The sequence below is a fragment of the Heterocephalus glaber genome, unplaced genomic scaffold (assembly GCF_053883595.1).
Source record: "Heterocephalus glaber isolate CG9 unplaced genomic scaffold, H.glaber_assembly_v1.0 deba00001497, whole genome shotgun sequence".
Lineage (NCBI taxonomy): Eukaryota > Metazoa > Chordata > Mammalia > Rodentia > Bathyergidae > Heterocephalus > Heterocephalus glaber.
Window position 1 is genome coordinate 52853746 of NW_028258320.1, and position 27293 is coordinate 52881038.

General features: G+C 41.9%; 1 protein-coding gene across 5 annotated transcripts in view; it reads right to left on the bottom strand.

Annotated features, from left to right (window-relative positions):
• Positions 1–3483: 3483 nt before the first annotated feature.
• Positions 3484–27293, bottom strand: part of Ppp2r2d (protein phosphatase 2 regulatory subunit Bdelta) — a 47803-nt gene continuing 23993 nt past the window's right edge. For 3 of the 5 annotated variants that reach the window (XM_004838717.4, XM_087185138.1, XM_021253255.2), the window contains 7 exons: positions 24214–24311; positions 18957–19122; positions 18371–18483; positions 15425–15602; positions 13523–13687; positions 11611–11872; positions 3484–5268 (listed from right to left, as the gene is read on the bottom strand). In XM_004838717.4, coding sequence (XP_004838774.1) covers positions 4989–5268; positions 11611–11872; positions 13523–13687; positions 15425–15602; positions 18371–18483; positions 18957–19122; positions 24214–24311 — 1262 coding nt within the window. In that variant the 3' untranslated portion in view covers positions 3484–4988. Of the gene's footprint in view, positions 5269–11610; positions 11873–13522; positions 13688–15424; positions 15603–18370; positions 18484–18956; positions 19123–24213; positions 24312–26764; positions 26867–27293 lie in introns of all 5 variants that reach the window. The other 2 variants (XM_021253254.2, XM_087185139.1) reach the window with 2 other exon arrangements.

Sequence of the window (27293 nt, forward strand, 5' to 3'; positions counted from 1 at the left end):
CTGGGCCCCTGAAAATGTGCAAGAGATCTAGGCTCCTCTGTTAGAGATGGTGACATATCTCAAGGAGAGCTATGGAACCTAAGACCATGAGATTTGCAAAAATCAATACCTATTATTGTATTTTCTTTCTTTTTTTTTTGGTTGGTACTGGGGATCAAACTCAGGACCTTGCATTTGCAAGGCAAGTGGCAGAACCACTGAGCTAAATTCCCGGCCCCCCTATTATTGTATTTTCAAACAACCGAATGGAAAATGAAAACTGAACATGCCACCTTCACTCATTTATAGACTTGTTAAAGAAATCATAGGTTGAAACAGCATGGAGTTGAGCTTTTCTAGAATGTGTCTGTGCCCAAAGAGCTTGGCTTCTCCACTATGATACTTTCAGTTCCTGATACCCTGTTCAGGAGTTCTCACCTCATCATTCTGCTATCAAGGGCTCCTGTCTATTGTGAGTCACTTTCTATGACTTAGGATGTACCATTTGACAGGTAGATGGTTGTATTTTAAGTTTCCATATTATAAAGTACTGGTCTTCCGTATATAAATATATATCCAGCATTAAACCAGCACAGTGGTGTATGACTGTAATACCAGCTACTCAGGAGGATAAGGCAGGAGGATCCCAAGTTTGACAATAGTTGAGGCAACTTGGACCCTGTCTCTAAATATTAAAAAATTAAAAAAAAAAAAGATGGTTGGGGTGTAGCTCAAAGGTAAAGTGCTTGTGTGAGACCCTGGGTTCAATCCCCAGTACTGCAATAAAGGAGTAAGTTCTAATTGAAGGGATTTACACAAAATCAATATGCAGGACAACTTCAGGGGCAAAGTTGCAGACACCCACAGCTCTCCTTAGGTGGAGAGCAGTACTAGCCTTCTGGTCAGTCCCTTGCTGCTTCTGTCTCTTCTAAAGACCCTCCTACTGGTCCTCTGAGTGCACATGTGTTTATTGAGGAAATGTATGGGATTTGAAGCAGAGCAGATGAAATTATAGACAAGTGTGAACAGAATGGGCAAGTTTGCCAGTCTTAACTTAAAAAACCCAAAAGGTCATCCAAGGGCAGGTTCCTATCATGTGTATCCTGCCCAGTGACAGTACCACCACATTGTGACCACAGATGTGAAGTAACAGCTCCTCTGAGCTCTAAGTGAGCTTAGCATAAGCTGCTAGAGCCAGAGATACACAACACTGAGACAGGCCTTGAATGACACCAATCTCTGCACAGTCTCATTTTTCCCTTTCTCATTTCATGGGTGCCATGGTTCCTAAAAGTTCAAGGCCAAGCTCTGCAGCCTGCAAGAATCCTCTACATTCTGTCTGTAGCTCCAAGCATCTTTAGCACTCCACAGAGAAGTGCACTGTGGGACACAGATGCACTGAGTTTGAATCTGAGCCTGGTACTAGTTAACCAAATGTGTGGTGTGTCCACTGTAACCAAGGGCAGCTTGGGTTAGGGAAAGCATTTGCCCAGTGCCTATGTGCAGCAAGCACCCAGAAGGGGCCATCACCCTCACCAGGCAAACCCTACCATGCGTCACCTATGATCACCCTGTGGAGGTTGGAGGTGTTGCCCTTCTACATATCTGGTCACCTCCCCACCCACAAAGCCTGTATTGAGAAGCCTGGTGTGGTGTACTGCCTCGCTCATTGTCAGGAGGCTGGTATGATGAGGATAGAACCCAAAGGCCTGGCAGCTGGGTCAGACAGGCCCCTCAAGTGAGGAGCCTCTCAACTGTGGCTGTAGGCACATGCCCAAGCCTGGTGTGTTTTAGGGGCTGTCCTCCAGGGTTTTCTTCATCTACAATGCCGTAGGCCTGGTTAGTTGTCACCAGTTTATAGAAAGTTCTGTAAACTGATCCATCATCCTGGGTACAGGACCTCTGGGACAGGTCATGATGGAAATGCACCCCATCTCTGCTGACCACTCATAGCCCAGTGTTAGGGCAAAGGCCTGCCTCAAAGGCTTGACTGAGCACAGAATAACATTCTGTATACAACAGGCACTTACTTTCTTCACTTAACTGTCTGTGATGAGGTACTACCAGGGCCTTGTACAATCTGGACTCTCACTGGCCCTGACCTCATTCTCTTCAGTCCCTTGCTGATGCCAAAGCTCCTGGTCCACTGACATCTTTAAAGGAAAAAAATCTAAGTGCCAATCCTGATGTCTGTCTTATTCCCTTTAAAACAATTCCTCTTGGGCCAAGGATTTAGCTCAGTGGCACCACGCCTGCCTCCCAAGGGGAAGGTTGAGTTTGATCCCCAGTACTGCAAAAACAAACAAACAAACAAAAATTCCTCTTAAGAAAGCAACACAGCAACAGAGCCCTCTGGGCTTGGTGGGTCCCACCTCAGCCATGCTGGGAACTAGACTCACTCTGGTAGACATTCAGCTCTAGGGATGGCATTTGGTGAGAAAGCTGACTGCTAATTAGCTCCACACAGGTAGTGTGGCACAGTCTCTACTTGGCATCTGCTGTACTGTTCAGCTCACCAATGCCAATGACTAGACTTTGAGTCTTGCATTGTAATGGCACTATTTATAACTTTTCTTTTAAAAAGAGATTTTTAAAATCTCTTAAAATAGATTCTTAAAATAAACCTCTTAATATGATTTTTAAAATCTATTTTCAGCTCAATGTAGCGTGTAGCTCAGTGGTAGAAGTGCTTACCTTGCCCATGCAAGGTCTTGGGTTTAACACGTTCATGATGGGGCCATAATTCACATGTCTCGCTGCTGGATGGGCCTGAACCACCGGTGGTACACGCATAGCCCATCAGTTGGCATGAGACAATCCCATCAGTTGGTACAGCTGCCTGATGGAACAGTCATTTGTGTCATATACCACTGGTGTTTAAAGCTAGTCAGAATGTGTTAACCCTTAGCAAGGGGCGGGCGTAGGACCAGAAAACTGCAAAATGGAGATGTGAATAAAGCTTATTCATCTAAATCCAGGTCATCAGACCAGAGAGCATTAAATCCCACATATTAACAGGAGCAAAAATTCTAAGCAATAAAGCAATTCACAGAATTAACTTTCAGTAACAGATATCTATCTACCTGTAAACAGGAAAGTTTTAGAAGAAAAATGATAGGCGCAGTATTTCATAATCTTAAATATAAACAAGACAATGTAAGTCTGAAAATAAGACAATGTAAGTCTTAAATAGACATAAAAGGCAAAGGTAGAAACTTAATATTTCTCAGAAATGAATCCTTTTTGCCAACACTTGTAACTGTCATGAAGAACAGATCTGAAAATGTTGACACAATATTGAGGGAAACCCACACAAATGGGGGTACGGCTGCTGGCTGCTCCCAGGGATGAGCATACCCAGACCACACAAGCCCCAGGCAGCCACCTGAAATACACGAGTCTGCACATTTACCTTCATTTCATCCCCTCTGGGGTCACAGGCTGGTTAGTCAGTGAAAAATAATTGTAAAGATAGCAAAAAAGGTTTTCAAATACACAGTGCAATCCAGTTAAACATTTAAAATTTATTAAACTTTTTGGTCAAAATAGTTGGAACAAATATATACAATCTTGTTTTACTAGAACTGTTCTTCCTTATGGACCAGGGTTAATGCTTGAACAACTCTGTTCCACATCTCAGACATAAATTGTGTCACCAAGATACAGTATAATTATTTTTAAATAAAATAAAGGTACTTTAGGTTGTCAAATTCCTAACTTAATGTGAACTAAAGTGGCATTCTAACATTAATTCTGGGTAAGGATATTTTATCCTTTCATATCATTAGTAATCAAAATACACCTTAACTTCGGCAACGGCATGTGAGCCCCGGCTCTACATCCCCCTGGAGGACACTGATCAAGCTCATGGGTTAAATCCCATGGAAGCAAGTTCCAGTCACTGAGTGCTGGTATACCTCTTTGTGTTGGGAAGTCTTGATTTCTGGTATCAGAGATCTTTGAAATAAACCAAGGTACTGGAGGCATCACATAATTAAAGCTTTAATTCTGCTGGCTTGAAATGGGATATGAAATTTAGCATGCACATAATTTTAGCAGTATTTAAAAACTACATTTCCCTCCCAAAGTACTTTTAAAAAAGATTTTAAAAGAAAGCACATAAGTTTTCAATTGTAGTGAATTTGAGGCCTATTTTAAGCCAAATTTTAATTTTATAGCAGCAATTTCATTACTCTTGTAATTTTTTTCTCAGAGGTGGACTCAGCTATGGCTTTTCCCAGACCTTACCTGGTGTAATGGATGGACTGTTTCTACAGAAACAAAAAAAAGTTATGGCAGCTTGCAGATAGTTATATTTAGAATTTGAAGTACTATACACATTCCACCCTTCTGCCAAAGGACAAAAGTTTCTCAAATTATTCCAAAGAATTTTGCATAATTTTATTATATGCAATTGAGACAAATAAAAAGACAATACTTATGTTTAGATTTAAGAACACTTTACAGTGTGTTGTTTATTGAGTGGTTACACCAGAAGGTGTGATGGTCGATGGAATTAGTGAGTAAACCTGCCTGGCTCTCCTTGGGTACCAAGGGTAGGTATGCCCACTTGGCTCAGAAAGGCCAGCAAGGAACATGGACAATGGCCACACCATGTCCAGAGGGCCCTAGGATGGCAGAGATAGAGAGCTGGAGACAGAAATATATTTGACAACACTTTTTCTCTTGGAAGTTAGTTTTTTGGTCTATAAACTGGAAAGGAAGGCTCAGACTTAAATAAATACATTTATTTTGAGTAATGGCCTTTATTGAGCAATGTCCACCAATTCTGCTTCAAGTGGGTTTTCCCCTTGCAGCACCAAGCATCTCTCCCTAGGCTAAAGGCAGAGCAATGCCAGGATTCCAGCCAAGGTTGCTTCTTTTCTCTGTTATGAAGGGAAGTAGGAAGTGGATCTCTGTTCTTAATGGAGAGGACAATGCCTTTTCTTTGACAGAAAAACAACCGGCTTAACTATGCAAGACAAGACTTGGTCCTTCAGTTAGCTTCTTTAGTTGATTTTGTCCTGGAATATATACAAATTATTGGTGGCAGCTACGGCAATAATGTTCTCCATGGGGTGCCAGGCTGTGTGAAGGATCTTCTTATTGAAGTCCAGACTGTCCACACTAATCTCATCTTTCTTCCTTTTACCACCTGTACATACTTTTCGGGGTTTTAAGCTGGCTCGGGGTTTGCTGTTCTCTCTTGAAGCTTCCAGTGTAACATCCCTCCGAGTATTTCTATCAAACATTCTAAAGAAGTTGTTGTAGGACCCCGTCATGATAGCACTGTTAAAAACAAGAAAGGAGCATCACTGTGAGTGCCTGGCACTAAATGCAGGAAGCAACCAGCCCACTCCTTCCATAGTGTGGCCGGTACCTGTATGCAGTATGTACATTTTTCACGGGCCACTCCCTCCACAGCATCAAGTAACTTTCAGAAACAAAAATGAAATAATAACAGTCAGAAAAAATACAGTAATGATTTCCTGCTCAATTTTATGTATAGTCACGTACACATCAGTCAGATTTGTCAGTGTTTTACTAAAACAGTAGTTGATCCAACAATGCTTTATTAATTTTTAAAGTTTCTTTCACATGAAGTAACATATATAAATACTGTGGTACCCTAATAAAAGTCTTAAATAGGGGATAAGTGTGGAAGAAATTTAGAACTCCATTTCCCAATAAGCTTGATATAATACTGTCCGTGTTTTTATTTCTTCAGGATCAATTCTAATGTCTGCAGCTGAAAAACTCCATTAAAACATACATGCTTATGACCATTTTATTAAACTGGTATGTAACCCCCCTCAACCCCTGTGGTTCTGGAGATTGAACCCTGGGCCTTCAAACTGAGCTATACCCCCACATCTGGCTTACACTGGGTAAAAAACTTTTTTCTACAAAGATGAGAAAAATGGCTTAATAATAGCAAATGCTGCCATAATCCAATTCAGTCATTGCCCTGGCAGGTCTCTAAACTTGCGGTTTTTTTCTATTTGACATCCACACCTCCCCATATTTTCACTGGTGAGTAGTCTTTATACTATCTAGGTGCTACTAATATCAAGGTCACTATCTGATATACATGGTTCAAGGCTTTTCCCAGCCGTTTGTAAATACTTTCACGTCTGGTTAATCTCATCTAAAACTAGACACACACACACACACACACACACACACACACACACAGACACACAGACACAGACACACACACACACACACACACAGACAGACAGACACTTGAAAAGGAAACCGCAAGCTCCTTGATTGTTTCAAATCTATTGTTAAAACACAGGGGTATGTAGTAGCAGAAGGGCTGGAGATGTGAACTATGTTTAAGGGCACTACAGAAACAGCACTAAGGGGCCAGGGATTTAGCTCAGTGGTTTCACCACCTGCTGCGCAAGTGCAAGGACCCGAATTCGATCCCTGGTACAAAAAAAAAAAAAAAAAAAAAGAAACAGCACTAAGAACTTAGTTCCAAAACGAGTGTGCTTGACAGTCTGCTTGCTAGGGCACACTGTAACTGGAGTCCTCTAAATTCATTCCCATGCAGAATTCAATGCTTACAAAAGTAGAATAAAAATGTATTAATCTGCAGCTTACATTTGTTATTAAAACTCAACAGCAACTGCAACAATTATTTAGAACACAGACCAACAAGATATTTTTCAGGAAGAAGTATTATAACACATTTCTGTGTCCTGTAACAATAAAAAGCAGAGCAACTAGTATACAATTTTATGGCTACTTAAAAATTCTTAACACACGATGCCTGCACTGGAGGTGGGCATTGCCCTAGCTCACCTGGCAACCACCTGCAAGAACACCTAGCTCTGTAACAGTCCTGTCCCCTCAAAGAAGGGAAGAGGGCCAAACAGATGTAAGCATACTCACGAGCAAGCAGCTACATCTTCCTGTTAGATAACCTATGGTACAATAAGGCAGTGCCACACCATAGCATGAACGGAGGTAGTGACAAATACAGCAGAGAAGAACTTGCCCCTTTCATCCTTCCCCTCCACAGGAAAGATCTAGCCAAGAAGGTAAGGGAGTATTTGGAAGATTTAGCAAATATTGGGAAATCTTCCAGATGTTCTTGGAAATGTGTGACTGGAACATTTTATAGTATTTCACATACATCAAGAGGAATGAAGAACAGTACAGTGAATATCCATGTCCCCATGTGCTGTCACCGAAAGAGTTCAATCTCACTGTGTACCTTTAGAAGGGTTATTCTCCATCCTGTCCCCAAGAGGGTGGCCACTCATTAAAGTGGATCTTTTAACCCTGTGTACTTTTTTTTTTTTTTGCTGCTACTGGGGATTGAACCCAAGGCCTCTGCACTGAGCAACATCACCCAGCCTTTAAAAACAATTTTGATACAAGGTCTTGCTAAATTGCCTGGGCTGGGCTCTTCCTTGGTCTTTCTGGCCCAGCCTTTCAGAGTGCTGGGATTACAGGCATGTGACACCATGCCTGGCTAAGTTTAAATCTTAATGTAGATGAATTGTGTAGTATTTTTTTTTTCCTAGCCTGGGTTTTTAGGGCCTTATTTCAGAAGCCCTTCAGTCTCCAAATCTAAACATCCTCCCCTAAAATTTCTTACGTCTTTGAAAACTCAGAGCTTATTCACTGTACAGTTATAGTTTTGTCCCCCCAGCACAGCTAACCAGTTGGGACAGGTCAACACAGATCTGTATGGCCATGAGGTGTTAACTCTGCTCACATCTTTGGTGGCTGTTAGGCTCATCTGTTGGCTAAGTCACAGATCTTCTTTCTGGAAGCCCTCTCATGCTGGAAGCATATACTGCATATACTGCAGTGAAGTGACTTCCTTCAGATCTGTGTTTTTGTCTGAAAATACCTTTATCTTCTATGATTTTAAATGATCATTTATTTCAATGCACACTTCTAAGCTGATAGGAGTTTTCACTCAGCACACTGAAAATAGTTAGAAACTTACAATATACTGTTATCACAGTAGCTTCTGGCTCTGCGATGGTTAGAGTGTGACTGCCCCCAGAAAAGGTCACACTGAGGCTTAACTCCCCAATGCAATAGGACCAAGGTAGTGGGGCTTTTACCAGGTGTTTGGTGTTGTTATGGTTTGTGTCTAGATGTCCCCACAAAGCCTCATGTGGTCTTAGGCTATTTTGGAGGTGGCTGAATCTAGTGTGCGATTGATTCATGGTGGGGCTAGGCCCAAGGGCACTAGGATTAAGGGCGTGACTGCTACTGGCCCTAAGTAGTCTGAATAAAAGGGGTAGGGTGATGTTGTTAAGGTCCCTTGTTACCTTTGCTACCTTGTGCATGCTATGTTTTTTCTCCTGTGAAGCCTGTCTGCCATCCCTGTCTTGGAGCCAGCCGATTATGGATTGAAACCTCTATGACCTGTGAGCTAAATAAATCCTTTCCCCTTTAACTTTGGGTTTTGGGTATTTTGTCTCAGCAACGAGAGAAAAGCAATTTACACAGAAATTTGGTACCAGAGAACTGGGGTTGGTGTGGTGACAATACCTGGCTATGTGGCTCAAGAGCCTTTGGAACTGGCTTGTGAGAAGGGCAAGAGTTAGGAAAGGTTCAGAGATGCTGGCTGAAGTACAGCTGGAACGCCTTAGGCTGCTCTGTATGGGAGATTCTCATTAGAGCTCAGAAGACCCAGAAGCCAGTAAAGACCTGGTTCAGAAGGTTTCTGTTGGGAAGAAGGACTGCACTGGTTGCTGGACTCCAGCCAAAGGGTGCTATGGCTCGCAGAAAGTTTGTTTGCATTTTGCTCATGTCCAGAGACTGCCTGAGACTGAGATTAAGGGTGGGGGACTAATTAATCTCCCAGAAGAAATTTCAAGGCAGTCCAGTGTTGAGGCCATGGCATGGCTACTGCTGGGGGCTTTTAGTCAGATCTATGTTGAGAATCAAGAGCAAAGAGCCCAGGAGAATGATTTAAAATGTTTTGAGTTTGGCCAGAAAGGAAGCACCAGTAAAGCTGTGGACTGCAAAGACAGAGCAGAGGAGATCTTGACTGCTGAGAGGGGGACAGGAAAATAGAAAAGATGGTCTGAGGGCATCACAAGAAGCAGCAGGAATCCATCCTTTGCAGGCTCAAAATTGCAAAAGTGAAAGACTTTGCTTTGAGAAGAAAGCCCCAGAGCACCATGTTCCAGAATGGTGATGGCCTAGAGAATTTGTTCCTTGGAATTGGATTCAGAGTGCTCAGTGATCCAGGCACTTAATCCCTACAGCCAAGAGAGAAGGAAGCCTGGCTACTGTTCGAGCTGGCGGCAAACCTTGGTATCACCTGAGTGGCGCTGGTTTTAGGTGCATGTAGAATGGAAGAGTTGTAGGGTCAGGAAGGCTTCCACCCAGATTTCAGAAGGCCTGGGAGGCCAGGCAGTGTGCCTGAGAGGGCAGGATGTGTGAAGCCAAAGGTGCGGCGGAGACCTCAGAAGTTTGGAGAAGCCAGGAGGAACCTACCTTTCATGCTGTCTCTCTGGGCTTTATTATGAATAACTTCTTATCTTCCTTTTAGCTCACCAATTCAAGGTCTCTTTAGCTAAACTAGATTTGCTGCTAAACCCATACATGGATTTTCATCTGCTAATTTTTCATTTCCAGAAGTTCTGTTTGATTCATTTTCAAGTCTCCTAGGTCATTTTTAATAATCTGGGTTCTTTGTTCAGATTTTTGTTTTCCTCCATTAGTCTGATAACTATTTCAAGCATTCTTATTTTATAAACCGTAATGATAATTTCAACACTTCAATACCTAGAAATTCTGTTGCCTCTATTGCACATGGTGGCTTTTTCCTACATGTGTTTGTAATTTTTTGCTGTGTGCCATTTTGGTGGTTCTAATCTGTGGGAATCCTAGGAGGCCTGAAGGTGCTGGCCAGGGTAATCTCTATTACAGGTACAAGAGCCCTAGTGTTCTCACTGGATTTACCATGGTTCCTGAGTGCTCCCACCTTTAGGTGGGAGGTCAAAGTGAGGCTTGTTTATTACCTACCATAAAGGCAGAGGATCTTTCAAGAGCTGCTATACAACCCCACTGCCTACACAGCTTCTGCCTTGTGGGAACCTATGCCAGCACAAAGCTCATGCTGCTTTGTGTGACCTGAGAAATACAGTCCTTGGCCTCTCTGGGAAACACTCCAGGATAGCAAGTGAGTCTATCAACAGATCTGGACAGGTCTGTCCCCTGATGCCCAGAACATTTGCCACATGGAGGTACTTAACTTTTCAGTGTAGAAAAGATATGAAGAAGGAGTTGAACTCAGAATGGAGAATGGCTCAAAAGCCCTGGGCTGGCCTCAGGAGTACCAGCTACTGCTTCAAGTCTCCACATCTGAATGGTGGCCCCAGACCCACATAAGCAGGTGTGTACCACCACACCCGGCTGACATTAAACTCTTCAGTGTAAAGTTTTTCCGTATTGAGTGGCTTGCTAATACAGGCTATGGGGACACACCTCAGGAGATTTCTAGCCACCCAAATCCAAGGTCTTAGATAAATTATGCCTACTTAGATGGATGTCTTTCCTCATAAAACCTTGAGGGTCCCATACTTTGTGTGGGTCCAAGCCACACCACTGAGCTGTGGAGACTGAGGTACAGTCTCCTGATATCCGCTAGTGTCCCTGAGGCCATGGTAGGGCTTTGGAGTCATTTTTTTTGGTGGTGGTGGTATTTGAGGCAGGGTCTCCCTTTGTAGTTCAGGCTGGCCCTGAACTCACTATGTAGCCCAGGCTGGCCTTGAACGCGTGGCAATCTTCCTGCCTCAGCCTCCCGAGTGCTGCAATTACTGGTGTGGGCCACCAATGCCTGGCATAGCTAGCATTTCTATGTACTTATGCTGAAGTGTTTTGAATGCCTAGCCACTTGTGACCAGTAACTGAACTCTTGTTCACTTAAATTCTAAACCAATATTCTACATAAAGTAAGATAATCTCCTTCCATTATCTGATATGTGTGGTTTGTTTTTGTTTTGGTATATTAAAGACCTAACTCTCAGCAGCAATGGAAATAGTGCTTAAATGTACAAAAAATAAATCATGGAGGCCCTGTAACTCCCACACTATACAGTAAATCAGCACTTCAGAACAGCACAATGGGCAGTGAGCTCTGATGGTGTTCTTCTCCACATCTCTCTAAATGTGAAAGCTAACTGTGGCCATCCCAACGAGGCAAAGGACTTTCCTACCCCTTCCTTTTCAGTTAGGTGTAATAAACAACTGTAATCAATTATATACTACGCATGTTGTGCTTTGCTTCTGTCTAAATGTAGTTGGGCTATAAGATGAGAAATTTGTCCTTTTTCTCTAATTGGTATCATCGGCAAACAAACAAAAGGCCTAGAGAACACAATCCCATTAGCTTTCCTTGGGGCCGGGGATTTAAGCTCAGTGCTTCTGTCGCCTGCCTCAAAAGCGCAAGGTCCCAAGTTTGATCCCCAGTACCAAAAAAACAAAAAACAAAACCAAAAGATTACTTTCCTCTTCTGCTCCTCTGGAGAGCGGCAATCCCCAGCCCCTTATGACAACTGGGTATGAGTCCTAGTCCGAAAGCCTTACTGGAGATCCTAAGGAATCTGCAGTCATTCAGTGACTTTTGAAATGATGCAGGCTCACCTGTCTGAACCATTCCAGCAGCATTCAAACTTGTCAAAGATGCAGTCATTCTCGTACAGGGAACAGAGCTTGCTTCGCAGGTACTCATGCACCTGATGGGTCTCCACAGGCCTGCTCTCCATGTTAAGGTCCCATACCTTCACTGACAGGTAGTCTCTCGTCATCATGTATCGACCACTGTGGCTGAATTTGACATCAGAGATGGATGAAATTATTTCTGAGAAAAAGGACCTACTGCTGGGATCTTCAGGCTCTTCAAAGACTGAAAAACAAAACAAAATATTTCCAGCTTCTGTTTCAAATCAGAGAACAGATCATTTTAAAACTCAAGGAGATTTTGGACCTTCACTGACTCTGGAGAACTCACTGCTAAATCTCCTGACCTTTTGGCCTTCTCTAAATTTTCTGATTTTCTCCAATTCTGTAGGTAAGAAGTGTGGATACTCTACCACCAGGCCTGACAGAGGGTGAACACCCGAAGCACAGACATCCAAATTTCCTACAGATTTGGAACCAAAATAAGATGGGCAAGGCCATTAGAGCATCCTGATATATACTAGTTTCAGGACTGTGGCATGAGACGGTCACATTACTGCATGGATGCCCGTGTCCTCATGGCACCAGGCCTGACCATACAATGTTCTGCTCCATCCATGTCCATCACAGGAAAATGATACCTGATAGACAGCACCTCTCAGAAAGGGTCAGCTTGTAGGTCTGCTGGACGATGTCTGATCTCTTAACCTGGCAATGTGGAGGTTCACTATTAACATCCAAGTGGACCCACTGGCCAAAGCCAGTCAGCAAAAAAGGCTCTGTTTTACATATTGAATAGTCATGTTCTATTGTGACTTAAATGAACCTATACTGCTTGTTGGCTCTACATGGGAAGTTAACCTGAAGCCAGGTAGTATAACATTTAGCATTTATTCAACTAAATTAATTTGCTGACAAAAACTACTCTTAAAATCTAAAACCGTTTTCTTAATAATGTTATCTTGAAGACAAAGGGTAAATGTTTATAATATTTCTTCTTCATTGGAGTAATTCTAAAAGGTGCATGGAATTCTTAAAAAAACTTCAGCCTCAGGGAAGAGAAGGCAGAAAGTTGTTGAGAACTAGCAAGGGTATTTCATCAAGGTATTGTTGGTGCTGGCACACTTTAGCAGATAGTTACCCCTATCGGTACTGGGAAAGGTCAGCAAGATTTCCGGGATGCACGTTGCATAACACAACATGGGCTATGATTTTCCATACATCCGAGCCTATTCTACATTTTTTCAGTTGAGGTCTAGAACTCCTTGGTCACTGACCCTCCTACCTCAGTCTCTGGAGTAGCTGGAACTACAAGAATGTGTCACTCTGCCCGGCAAACCTATTTTTTATGACTATAAACAAAATCTACTTTCATCAACTAGAAGGAATTTCAAGGCTCAGCAAATTAAATTGTAGAATTTCTCCCCCTGGAACTGGCTTTGAATCTAGCAAAGCTTAATATGAACACAGGTCACATGAGCGCTGAGAATGGTCACAGGTGAAATGCATAGCGGCAGTCTCAGCCTGGGTCCCAATACACAAAGATAGAGATCACAAATGTTTTTCATCTGGCCCCAGATTGGGAAGCGCTCAGATGAGGCCCTGAGATCCGAGGCAGAAGTAAACCACTGGCACCAAAAGCCCTTGCCTCACAATAGTCAATTTAGGGTGGTCACCTGCAAGAACAAGACTGTAAGTTCCACTTCCCATTAGCAATGACTAACAACAGAGCTGCCTTTGGGCTTTTCAAAGGCAGAGGCCCCTATACTTGCCTGGATGTGGGAAGGGCAAGAGAAACTTCTATTTGTGCAAATGGGTTACTGTCTGGAAAACAGAAGAATTTAAATGATACCATTAAGAGGCACCAGGTACTTACACTTAGAATGTCTGTCACACAGGGCAGAGGAACGCATGTCACATAGCCGGATGGTTCCTTTGCTGCTGCTGTAGACAAACACATTGCACTGGTGTGGATGGAATTCAGCAGCGGTGATGACTTCCGTCAGCTCTTCCATGTTAGCAGGCTTGATATCCACGATGTCTGGAGCACAGTGTTAAGGCACAGTGCTTAGCTGATTGGGTTAGCTACTATACCCAACCAAGTGAGTAAGACATGGAGGAAGCATGCAGTGAGTTTAAGAGACCAGACATTAAGGGGGCTGACCAAACACACTTATTCTAAGGGATCACACAATTGGCAGGCTTTGGACAGATGCAGCAAAGAGATCACAGGGTGTAGCTGACAGGGGTAGATCTGACATGAGCCCTGCTTTCATTATGCTGTTATGACTGTCCTATGAAGTCTCTAATCGCAAGACAGTGCACACTGAATGACATATGAAAGAAAGGTAACTGAGTGCTACCTATGCAAAATCTCACTCCTATACACAAATAATTACAAACACAAGAATACTGCCAAATTCTAAAAGATACTATTTTTCTAATTATCTTATATTAGGTAAAAACTTGTTCTGAGTCATGAGAATAATCCAACAAAAACTGTCAAACACAGAAATCAGTCAATCAAAATAACAACAAAGGAAAGAATTCAGCTGTGGGCTAATTTGCAATAGGGAGATATAACTTCCAACTGAGAAAACCAACAAACTAAATCCACAGCTCAAATCACCAGACACCAGAGCAAGGGACAGTGACCTAGAGACTGGAGAGCTTTATAGCTGCCCAGGGTCAGGCTGTTGAGCATGCAGGCTGTAGCAGGAGAGGGGACGAGTCAGAGCCTGATGACTCTTAAGGAGACAGGTGGAACTGGGCATGGTGGCGCACTCCTATAATCCCAGAACTTGGGAGGCTGAGGCAGGAAGATCACTGAGAGTAAGTTCAAGGTCAGCCCGAACTGCATAGCAAGACCCTGTCTCAAAAGAAAGAAAAAAAGACAACTGGGATCTGGGAGATGTGGCGGTAAGAGCTCACAGGATGGAATACTGGAAAAGCTCCTAGGAGCCATAATCCTGTGACCACCCAGGAGGACCTGGACGAGGGTTGAGGACCACGGGCACTAAGGCAGTGCCTCAGGGCTGGGAGAGGCCCACTGTGACTGGGTGCCTCCATCTCCCACCAGAGTTCCAAACGGCACAGTTGGACAGGGTCTGTATAGTTCACTGGAGGGTAGGAGGTGTAAACAGGGAATGGCCATTTCAGGTGCCCAAGGCAAGACAGTGGCTGAGCCACAACAAGAACAGAGTTCTCATATGTAACCAAACACCATTATAATATAAGCCATATTTTCTATTTTATTGCCTATTTGTAAATTTATTTATTTATTTTTTATTTTGGTACCGGGGATCAAACTCGGATCCTTGGACTTGCAAGGCAGGCAGCGGAACCACTGAGCTAAATGCCCGGCCCAAGGAATACTTCTTTTTTATTTATTTATTTTTGGTACCGGGGATCAAACTCGGGTCCTTGTGCTTGCACAGCAGGCAGCAAAACCACTGAGCTAAATCCCCGGCCCTATTTGCAAATTTAGAAGAAAAAACACGCAATGCTGATTTTCCAAATATCACTACTTAAAGACTATCTCTGAATCATGTAGGCCATAAGCTTCAGGTCAATCCTCTTACAGAGAACTTTCCCCAAGGCAGAAAGGAGTCTGTATTTTTAAGGATACTAAATCACAGAGAACGTACATTATAGGCTAAGTAGCCAACTATACTCAAAAGATTATAGACTCTGACATGTAAGACTACAAATGTTAATGAGATATAACTGAACAATAATCCTAAGAAAAATGCAGAGACAACCATCTGGTGAAGGATACTAAAGCTTCTATCTGTGATTTCTAAATGCCATAGGTTTATTCTCAGGTCATCTGCAGAAAGATATGTTTCATGATCACTATTTACTGAAATGGAATTTATATGATATGTGTGAGCATTTGCAAATATTCGCCGTGGACTTGCTTCTACCATGAGGTCCATGGGCTTCAATATAGGAACCTAAAAATGGAAGGAAATAGGCATTCAAAACAAAGGTCACAGCACATAGAACAGGTAACAAAAAGGGACAAATGCAATTTCTGTATAGGCAACACACCCAAATAACCACTTGGGAGAGCTGTGATAACAGGTACAAAATGGAATAGTTATCTATTGAAAGTTTTTTCTCCTTGTCTCCATCACTGGTGCAGACACATTGTTGTTGAAGAAAGGAAGATAAACGGACCCTAACTGCCTCCAGAGAACTGAGGCTTCACTTTCCTCTGTCCTCTGGTGGCCACAACCCAGACACTGGACAGCAACATCTTGGAAGGTGCAGTGGCGACACTCCCTTTGGCCTTTCTCCTTGCAGCTGGATGCACAAACCTCTTCTTTCATGGCATCTACTTTTCTGTGCCAACAACATGGGCCTCAGTGATGAGGCCGTATGCATGTGAAAGGACCAGGGGGTTAGGGTTCTGGGGAGCTAAGGATGCTGCATTGCTTATCTGCAGCTAGCTATATAGGCATGTCCAGTCTGAACATTCACGGTCACTTACATGGTAGATGCATGTCTGGGTATGTATATTGTACTTCATCAAATGCTAAAAAAAAAAACCAACAAAAAAAGCAAAAATGGCACTCCACTCCTTCCATCTCTGTGATGAGTATATGGCAAGGGAGGCTTCTGGGTAACACACTGCTATATGGAAAGGGCAGAGATGGAGATGAAGTAACTGACCAGAGAACATGTGTACCAAACACAAAGGCGAGAGTATGGTCATGAGGAACAGTGTCCCACACGGGAAAAGAGGAAAAGACCTGTACCTCACTAATGTCTGGCTGTAAGGGAAGCAGGAGCTTCAAAATAAAAACAAAATAGAGATAGTATTCCCTCTTAAATTGTAATTAGACACCAGAAGGGAGCCTTGAAGGCTGGTAAGAAATATCTCCAGAGTCCTCTCTGGCTAAATTCTGTAAAAATGACCTTGAAAAAATATATAGAGAGATACAGCTCTCATTTTAACTCAGCCAGTGCAGACCAAACCCCTAGTGTCCCTAGAACACAGAGGGTCAGTTCTACCACTACAGGATTGAAACACATGCCTGCCTGTGAGCTGAATTAAACTTCTCCTTAAAACACACACACACCCTGCCATGACTCTCTAACAAGTCTTTAATTAATCAAACCGCATGACAACTGTAATACTCCTAATAGAATACTTCTTTTAACTAAACCCTTCTCTGGCACTAAAATAACTTCAGAGAAAAAAATTTAAAACAGCAACATTTCTGACTCTTGCCCAGGTAAAGTCAGACAATTTAAAAGTTCACTTTGAACTTTAAGAGAATCAGGAACTCAAATGCAGACCTAAGTTACCTAGCCTGTAACCCTCTACCTTCACAGTGTAGCCAATATAGAAATTATGCTTCTCATATGCCTGGAATAAAACTAACATTGGGCCCAACAAGACCTATAGTTTTTCCGAAATAAGCATGTCAACCCACAGAGCTGTGCAGGGGTCCTATGGGGAGGCCTGGGCTCCTGAGAGAGGACTACTTGTGCACTTCTGGGTGGAGACCCTACTGGCAGTGAAAGAGAGGGACAGCACTGGAACAGGTACCAGTGCAGCCCTCACCACCAAGATACTTTCCATTTCATGAGGCTGATAGTTTAGTATTAAACACTGCCTTTCTCAGTCTTAATGAAGTCATAGGAAACCTGGTGATAATGTCAAAGAGATCAGAGAAAAACTGTCCTCCTTGGTCTATAAGCCACTGTCTATAGCCAGTAGGGATGGAAATGGCCCTCAATGAGCTGTCACTACCCTCCCAATATGGATTAAGGAATGGCATCAGAACAGATCATGCCTACTATGCAGGCAGGCCTGCCACATTGCTATTGGCATGTGTCAGGGAAAGAGCTCTGTGTACAGCACCCTTTCTGGTAGCACCCTAACCCACTGTTGTGAAATGTCCTAGATAAGGAATCTTTGTGTGGTGGTACTCAAACCTCACTGAAAAATCAGATGACCAAACATTTCCAGATACCACCTATACCCTCTGGGACTAGGTGACTTTCTCCAGAGTGCCTCTAAGTGGGTGCTGGTCTTTTTGTTGGACTCTGACCCTGGCAGCACTTCCTGTGACTCACCAGACCTATCTGGGTAGGAGTCAAGTTTTTTTAAACCCTTTACCATATTTCATCCAAGAAACCACTGATGTGTGCACTAATTATACGACACTCAGATTTTAATTTTTACTCAACTGATGCAAAAATGCAAAATAACTTAGTTATTAGAAATGAAATATGATCACCTCATATTGGACCCAGGGGTCCCAGGAAGGGAGAGAATTTAATAATTAAAGCTAACAATGTTCATAGAGAGGTGAAGAATTCTGAAACAGAATGTGCCTTAGCTACCTGAGAGGAAACTCCATTAGCACTGTCATTCATGTTACCTTGCTAGTCCATAGTTCATCTTCCAATCTGCAACCTGAGCTATTTCACCAGGGAAGTGCTCTGAATTCCAGGTGCTGCTCAGAAAGAGGTCTGTCATGGGATTAGCACCCTTAGCTGTATTTCCTGAGGATAATGTGTGACTTTTTGCTTTGGTTAAAACTTGAAGACTCCCACTTTAAAACACACATACACAAACATGGTTACTATTATGATGAATGGGCTCGTGATATTTCACTTAACAGCATTCTTCAAATAACTGATGTTACACTGTTCTTGATTAATATTTGGAAAGGGCTGGAAAGTTTAAAGAAGATATAGTGTATACCCGTAGTGCTGTAATTCTAAATGGATCTCGAAGTCGTCCATCTTCATCTTTCAAGTTATAACCTTCCGCTCTTTTATCCCGTTCACTTATTTTCCATAATTTAATAGTTTTATCTGAAATTAAAAACCTCAATCTTCATATTAAAAGAAAATATCATAACATGCATCACTATTATTTGAGTATTAGAAGACTTGGTGGCTCTACATTGGTATCTAAACTTGGTGATGTTTAACACTTCCAATTATAAATATCTTGTTTCACAAAAATAAAAATGCAAACACACATGCAAAGTAGACGATGTAATACTGGGGTTTTTTGGGGTATGTTTTGAATTTTTTTTTTGGTACTGGGGATGGAACTCTGGTCCTTGCACTTGTGAGGCAGGCGGTGGAACCACTAAGCTAAATCCCTGGCCCTATGTTTTGAATTTTCAACCTATTACTTGTCATTTCAGCTGGTAATTTACCCCCTACCCAAAGTTTAAAGGAAAATCAACTTCTCGAATGGCTTAAAATGAAATCCACTCATACAGGAAATTTAAAATATGATACTAAGTCAAACAGTCACTTATAGGAAAAATTCTTACCATTTGTAGAGAGTAGAAAATGAGCAGCATTCTGTTGTGGCAACCATCTAATTTTATTAATTTTTTCTTCAATTTCTAGACTTTTCAAATAGTCAAACTCTGGTTCATGACTTTGAAAGGTACTGTAAACATTATATTCTCCCCTAGAATGAGGACGGCTTTTACTCTGCAAGGAAATGTAACAGATATTTCAATGAATAAAGTATAATAAAAGAAAATTTTAGTACTACCACTTTAAATATCAAATGATCACATACATTTTTAAAAGTTCAAAGAAAATTGCTTCTCGGCCTTTTGGCTAAGACCAAGTGTAAAAGTTCAAAGGAAAATCTCAAATGGATGAAACTCAGAGTTAATGTATTCAGAAAAAATAAAGAGTATTTTCTAACAATTCGGGCCAGGGATGTAGCTAGGCGGCACAGCGCCTGCCTGGCAAGTGCGAGGTCCTGAGTTTGATTCCCGTACCAAAAAAGAAAAACAAAAACAACTCCCCCAAACAAAAAAACAAAACAATTCTATTTCATGTCTAGGTATCTATTTAAGGCAGGGCTTACCATTTGTGGGCTACTGTACATATGCAGTTTTATGGGAACATGATCAGATTTGGTTTGGATGTGCTGCATCTGACAGCTTCTGCCCTACCCAGGCAGTCACATGACTGTGAAGGAGGTTCAGGGCTTGAAGAGGCACCGATGCTTGCAACCTTGCCCTGGGGACAGACCACCTCCTAAGACAGCTTAAGAGGAGCCACAGGGTCACACCAGCCTCTTTGATGGTTACCCAGACAGTGCCAAGCAGAAGGGACAGATGGTCAGTGGCAGAGCCACACATACATACAAACCACACAGCAAGTAAGTTCATGGACTGGCAACAATAGGTCCTACAAATTCATGTAGGAGAAGAAGCTGCACAGTTATCAATGGTAAGGTGCAGCTTATATAAATTTAGCACACACAAATAATTCTAAATTTAACAGTAAAGTAGAAAAACATGCTTGGAAAAATATATACCATCTTTCAAGTAATGGGCAATTCTGGGAGGGTAGAGGTGTAATCAAGTGAGATGAAGAAAGTAGGAGAATGAGTGAGGGGCATAGTGGGCATATCATCTGTATCCTGGGTATTTTCTTTCCTTTTATATCTTAATTCTTGCTATGTAACCAATATCTAAAATCTTACATTTTTAGCACTTTAGTATGTATGCCAAGGAAACTGATCAAATCTTTTCAAAATCTGTGCTTTATATTTCTGAATTAAGATGAAATATCATGAGAAGATTTCTACACATTGCATGTTTCTTGAATTCAGCACTCACCAGAAGGAAGTGGAAATCCCCTCACCAAGTGGTTTCCTTAGGTATGCTATATTAGAGGGTTAATGGTGTTAAGCTACTTATCCCCCTGAGCATGCCCCACTCCTCTCACAAAGAAGCAAAATTCATGAACACACTTCTAACTTGGAAAGGAGAAAAACAAAATTGAACTGTTTCAAAAGAAATATTTGTGGAATTTAGTCTCATGCCCAAGACATTCACTTGCTGAGGAAACTGGTGGGATACAAATAAATCAGTGCTACCTGCTGCCCTGGACACTTTGCCCAGAAGTCAGAGAAATGCAAACTCTCACTATAACTACTCTCAAAACTCCCACCCAAATTCCTCAAGCCCAAGTTCCCCTCAGCCTTTGCCAACTAAGAAGGACTCATCAGTCCCTAGTGTGCATAGAGAGACTATCCCACTCTATATGAGGAAAGGAATTCTGAAGGAAGCCTTATAGGGACTAGGGTGGATGGAGGGTCTGCGAAGCATAGCTGCTAGGACAGGACAACAAATAGGAAAGGGAACCGACAGAAGGCTCACTTTGTTTCTGTGCGTGCTGATACCTGCTTTAACTGGATGACCTGACTCTGTCGGGGTGAAGCTGTACACTTGTAAGAGACTAGTGCTGAGCAGACTAGAGTTGAGTTCTAGAGTAGGGTCATGCCCATAAACTGTATTCTTTCATTTTACACATAACTTCACTTAGGATTTAACATGGATAATGGCTCTGCTACTAAGGAAAGAAATAGCTCAAGCAGGGTGTGGTGACACACACCTGTAATCCCAGCACTGTGGGCAGCTGAGGCAGAAAGACTGCAAGCTTGAGCCCAGTCTGGGCAACTTAGCATCTCAGTGAGACACGCGGTCTGAAAATAAAAAGGGCTGAGGGTGTAACTCAGTGCAAAGGCCCTAGGTTTAATGCCTAGTTTAAAAAAGTGCAAAGCTCCGATCACACTACTAACCATGCTTTCTACTTACCTGCTGTATTCTACCCAGCCAGAGCTTCCTAACAGGTTCCTAGCAACCTAACTCCCTATTCTACCAGTTCGCCCCTTCCCCTTCCACACCACTGGGACACTATCCTTCAGCAATCCTCTAGCTTCCACAATTCTAATATGTACATCTGACATGTCTGAGCCTGGGGCCTGTGGTGCATAACTACACAGTGGGCCTGCTCAGTGTGCACTAACACCAAGAGTGGCTTTGACTGTTGGTGAAAACAGAAGTCCACATTCCCCAACAACACTGGGAAACCTCGGGCCCACAGAATGCCTTATACATGGCAGTTAGGAAGTATCCAAAAAGGAGACAGGAAGCTTTTGTGTTAAAAAAAAAAAAGAATACAAAGATAAAAACAAATGGTTTACAGTTTATCAAGTTGCAATTGATCAGGATTACTGCAAACACCTTAGGAACCTGCTCTTGTACAAGTCTGTCTTTTCATGCCCTGACTTAACATTCCTTAACTAAATACTAAAACTCTGCAATATCCAATATATTTAGAACAAGACACTTGACTTTTTATCATAGTTTCTTTTATATCTGAAGATAGTACATTTTTTGGGGTGTGTGTTTGTTGAGACAGAGACTCACTATGTAGTTCACGATGGCTGGAACTCACTATGTACCCCCAGCTGGCCTCAAATTCCCAGTGATCCTCCTGCCTCTGTCTTCCAAGTGCTGGGATTACAGGGGAGTGTCACCACACCCAGATTAAAGCTAGTATTTTAAAAGTTTAAGCAACAAGAAAACAAGGAAATTTTGAAGAAATGAAAATTTTCATTTTCTATCCTAGGATCTATCAAGGGTAAGAGACATTATATCTTCCGTATAGATATCAACAGCAAATCTTTTTAAAGAACTAAAGTGAAGTCTTGAATTTAACAACCTGTTCAATAATTGTGCTGTTAAAAGGTAAGATATATGGTTTTTAAGTAGTACTGTGTGATAATCTACCTTTGAGATAAGAGTATAAAATTATAAATTCATCAAATTGCCTATATAGATTTAGAAAGACTAAAGATAATATACATATTATTTACAAAAGGATTTCTCACCAGCCCAAGTCACAGAAAAGAGAACTTCTAAAAATCTTTCATGAACTAAACAAAGAGAATGTGATCAATATGTATGACAACTATGTACTAATAAAAAATATAGTTAAAAAATAAAAAACAAAAAGAGAATGCAATCAATATGAGACAAACATGTACTAATAAAAAATATAAAGTTAAAAAAAGAACCCAAAACAAAAAACAAAACATAAAAAAATCTTTCATGACACAATAAAAACGGTAGTTGCAACTGGCTCTTTTTGTTTGGTTGGTTTTCTGAGACAGGGACTTGGCATGTTCCTCAGGCTGGCCTTGAACTTGTGGCAATCCTCCTGCCTCAGTCTCCTGAGTGCTGGGATTACAAGTGTGTGTTACCAACCCATCCAGGCATACTATATTTTGGTGCGACTTATTAGCTTTACCCACCTTTCCCATTTAATCAAGCAATCCTTTGGGCCCACTGGTTGCCCAGGGGTTGTCCTACCCACTTTTGTTTTTGTTTTTTTTGGTACCGGGGATCGAACTTGGGTCCTTGCGCTTGCAAGGCAGGCGGTAGAACCACTAAGCTAAATCCCTGGCTGTCCTACCCACTTTTGAAAGCTCCCCTTGCCAGCTGCAGGGAATGGCACTGAACCACCACGTCCTACACACAGCTGATCCACATGGAAAGGAAAAGGGCCCACTGATTTCTGAATCAAATTTTTACAATAATGCATAGACTAGAATTTGGAATTGATAAGAAGAGGATGAGCTTGCTTAGACAAAAAGCAAGACCAGGGGCTGGGGATTTAGCTTGGTGGCACCACACCTGCCTCTCAAGCTCAAGGTCCTGAAAAAAAGCAAGACGAGTGTTTTGCAGAGGCCCTGGGCTTGGTGCACCATGGTTCCCTCATCTTGTTCTTACAAAACAATTGTGTGTGTGTGTGTGTTTGGTGATGTTAGGAATTGGCCTAACACATGTTGGGCAAGTATTCTACCACAGATACTCCCTCAGACTCTGCCCTCCTTCTTAAGTTTAAGGACTTACTCATGCCAGGCAACTGCTCTACACTGAACTACATTTCCCCAGCTCTTAAAAACTAACTAACTTTCTTTTCTCTTTTCTTTTCTCCCCCCCCCCCCCCATTCATTTATTTGGTACCGGAGATCAAATGCTGGGACCTTGTGCTTGGGAGGCAGGTGGTGGAATCACTGAGCTAAATCTCTAGCCCTCTTCAAAACTTTTTTTAAAGACAAGGTCTAAGCTGCCCAGGCTGCTCAAACTCACAATCTTCCTGCTTCAGCCTCTTGGATAGCTGGAATTACAGGTAAGGGCCACTGTACCTGACACAGATAACAATCTTGTTCCTTAATCATCACTAAGAGCTCTGATGAGCCTTACCAGAAATGGGGGTGCAGTGTCAGTGGTAAGGGTTTCTCTTATGAGTGAATTCACCTGTGAACTCTTTTCCATAAGGACAGGAAAACCTTCAGGAGTGTAAAGAAGTGAGTACTAGTCTCTACAAAGAGGATCTATGCCCCACCCCATTTCTCTGCAGCAAGAGATTTCCAGGCAGCCTCTTCAGTTAATCACTAAACGAAAGCACACACATTCCAAATACCACCACCTCCATTCCTCCTTCCTTGAGTCCTCACCAACCTTTGGGTATGGAAAGGATTCTCCCCTACTTTAGATGAAGGCACCAGGGACTCAAGGGAGCCTGGCAGTGAGACACAGATCTTCTTGCTTATCCTTTAGGAAAGGTATGAAAGCAGATTCTACAAGGTCAATACAATAGGATGGATGTGAAGCAAAAGACACAGGAAATAGTTTTGCTTCCTTTCTTGTTAGTGACATGCAAAGAGTTGAATTATTTCATTTGATTTGTGGATTGTAAATTACTGACCTCTTGTTCCCGTTGAAAAATAACAACTCTGCCACCCTTGTCTCCTGTTGCAAGAAGGTCTCCAGAGTAATTAAATTCAACAGTTGAAATGATGTCAGCTGTCAATAAAATACAGAAGCAATTACAGACTATATTTTTGGGAGGAGTCAGAAGGAATATCAAAAACCAAAAGATGAACACACAAAACATTCTCTCTGATCAAAGAGAAACTTCCATGGTGAATTTTTTATTACCAGGTGGTTGTTTCTTGTCTCTAGGATAGAGAGCAAATCAGCATGTTTGAGTTTGACTCCACTGATCAGTGCCTGGTCCCCTGGCACACTAGCATTTATCTAGACTGAGCTATCTAGTAAATGTTTAATATTCTACACAGTAACTTTTGTTTGCATCTATACAAAATAGTATAGATAGTACACATCCTATATCTATATCTGGATAAAATTAATGTCCCTTTGATAATGACATCATTACAAAGCGAGACAGTAAGATACTTGCGATTTCTGGCCCACAACACAAAGATCTTGGACATGGCTCATCCAGAAATAAAAACCATGGGGTTCAAAGAACAAAACAATCACTGGAAAAGTCCTTTGGTTCTCTGAGGCAAATCCTTTGGTTTAGAGGGGACAGATCGGGAATTTATGACTTTTTTGCTCCCCTCAATTCTGAGGACTAAACCTAGGGCCTTCACACTGAGCTACATCTCTAGCCTTTTTCTTTCTTTTCTTTTTTTAAATTCTGAGACAAGGTCTCACTAAGTTGCTCGGGTTGGGTTCAAGTTTGAAATTCTCTTGTTTAAACCTCTCAGGCTGCTGATAATATAGGTGTGTACCATTACACTTGGGCAACACAGATTATTAAGTCAAGAAAACTAGGGCTGGGGATTTAGCTCAGTGGTTCCGTTGCTTGCCTTGCAAGTGCAAGGACCCGAGTTCGATCCCTGGTACCAACAAAAAATAAAAAAAGAAAACTATCCCAGGTCTTCGCCTTGAAAAAAGATCTTATATTTTCAAGAAAAGGCTCTGTGATAGACTCTGGAGGAACCTGCTCTGCAGCTCAGCTGTGTCATACTGCCTGAATGAGAAGTAGGTTGGGCCCTAGTTCTGGGTACTGAGGGCTGGTCTGGGCGAATCCTGTGACCACAATTAGATACTTCACCTCAGTCTGAAGTGCAGCAGTTTCAAGAACAGCTGATCAACCAGAAACTAACTCATCTCTGCTGCCAGGCACCAATGCACAGGCAAGCAAAATGGCCACTCTACGCACCAAGGCCTGAAGCACCACTAACGGAAGTTTTCAAAGACAAAACTACACAGCTATTGTAAACAACGTGTCTACTACTAAGAAATGAACCTAAAGGTTGAGAATACTTGAAAACCCTCTCATAAAAATGGCAAGAGGAGAATGCAATTCTTAAAGGTCTACAGAAACATTTTAATCAAATTAGTCGTTAACTACAGTTTCCTGCTAACATCTGCAGAATGAACTTGATGATATTTGGCACTGTTCACTGATTCTGTATCTGAATTCCACTGCTGAGATTGCTTTCTTAAAAACAAAAGACAAAAGCAAAAACCAAACCAAACCAAAACAAAACAAAACAAAATTTCCAGGAAAGGATTAAGCTACTTTTTATTAGAAACTTCTCTTTCAATCTGTTTTTGTAGTGCTGGATATTGAACCCAGGGCTTTCTGCATACTAGGCAAGTGCTCTACTACTAAACTATACATCCACTCCATCATTCTTTTGGTGTGTGTGAGACAGGTTCTTGCTATGTTGTTCAGTCTGGCCTTGAACTCATTATGTAGCCCAGGCTGGCCTCGAATTCATGGCCATTCTACTCCCTCAGCCTCCTGAGTGCTGGGACTACAGGGATGCGCCACCACGCCCGGCTCCATCATTCTTAAATTACTCAAAATAACCTAATGTGCTTAAATGAAACTAACATTTTCTATATTGGAATAAAAGAGACTAAACTTATGTTATTTATACCCAGAAGATATACAATATTATATAATTAATGCTATTCTAGCTATCAATGATTTTCAAATTTAATTAAAATGGGCTGAGATTTTTGTTTTTGCTTTTTGTACTGGCAATTCAACCCAGGATCTTTGTACTAAGCTAAATCCCCAGCTAGTTTGTTTGATAGACCGACTGACTTTTTTTTTTTATTTTTTGGGGTACCAGGGATTGATTTTTATTTTGAGACAGAGTCTTGCTAAGTTTCCTAGCCTGGGTTTGTATCTACCTGCCTCAGCTTCCCATAACACTGAGATTACAGATGTGCAGCAATCAGGTCCAGCTGGGACTGAATCTTTTAAAAAAGAAACACCCAAAATTGGCAGTGCTGAGAAATAACCTTCATTAAGTCACATAAATATGTATGGGCTTAGAAAAACTCTTAAAAAAAAAAATCAGAAAAAAAATCTTTGTAAAGTTTAAATAAGCTCTGAACCCAAAATAAATACAAAAGCAATAAAATTTAAATTATCAACATCAATTTATTTGATAGATACTGTTTTTCCACTTCTTTTGTTTTTTTGGTACCTGAGATCCAACTCGGGTCCTTGCGCTTGTGCAGCAGGCAGCGAAACCACTGAGCTAAATCCCCGGCCCTCATAGATACTGTTTTACACAACAAGACTGATGCTAAAAGCATAAATACAGTATTGACACAAGGTACTGGGTATTTCAAAATTACCACATAGAGGAGATTCGATTCTACCTCCACTTTCCTACTAGAGTGCCTGTACACAGCACAGCCTGACACCCCCTCGCTGTCCCGTGGTGGTACGGGGTCTCTACTCAGCCACAGTGGTTCCACAAACTGTTCTGAGGCACTTAGCTAGAAGGTGGCTGTCATATGGATTCATAACACCCTGCTAAATGTTTAGATCACATCAAAACCTAGCCATCACCAGCAGCCAGGAGAGTCCATCTCAGACTTCCCTGTTGAATGTGGTGGACTGCACACGTACTCATGTTCCTTCCCTAACAAGGGGTGAGAAGGATGCTGTATGAGCTGTGTTGAAGAACCTGTGTACGGTGGCTCTGACAAACACCGTGGAGGACTGCA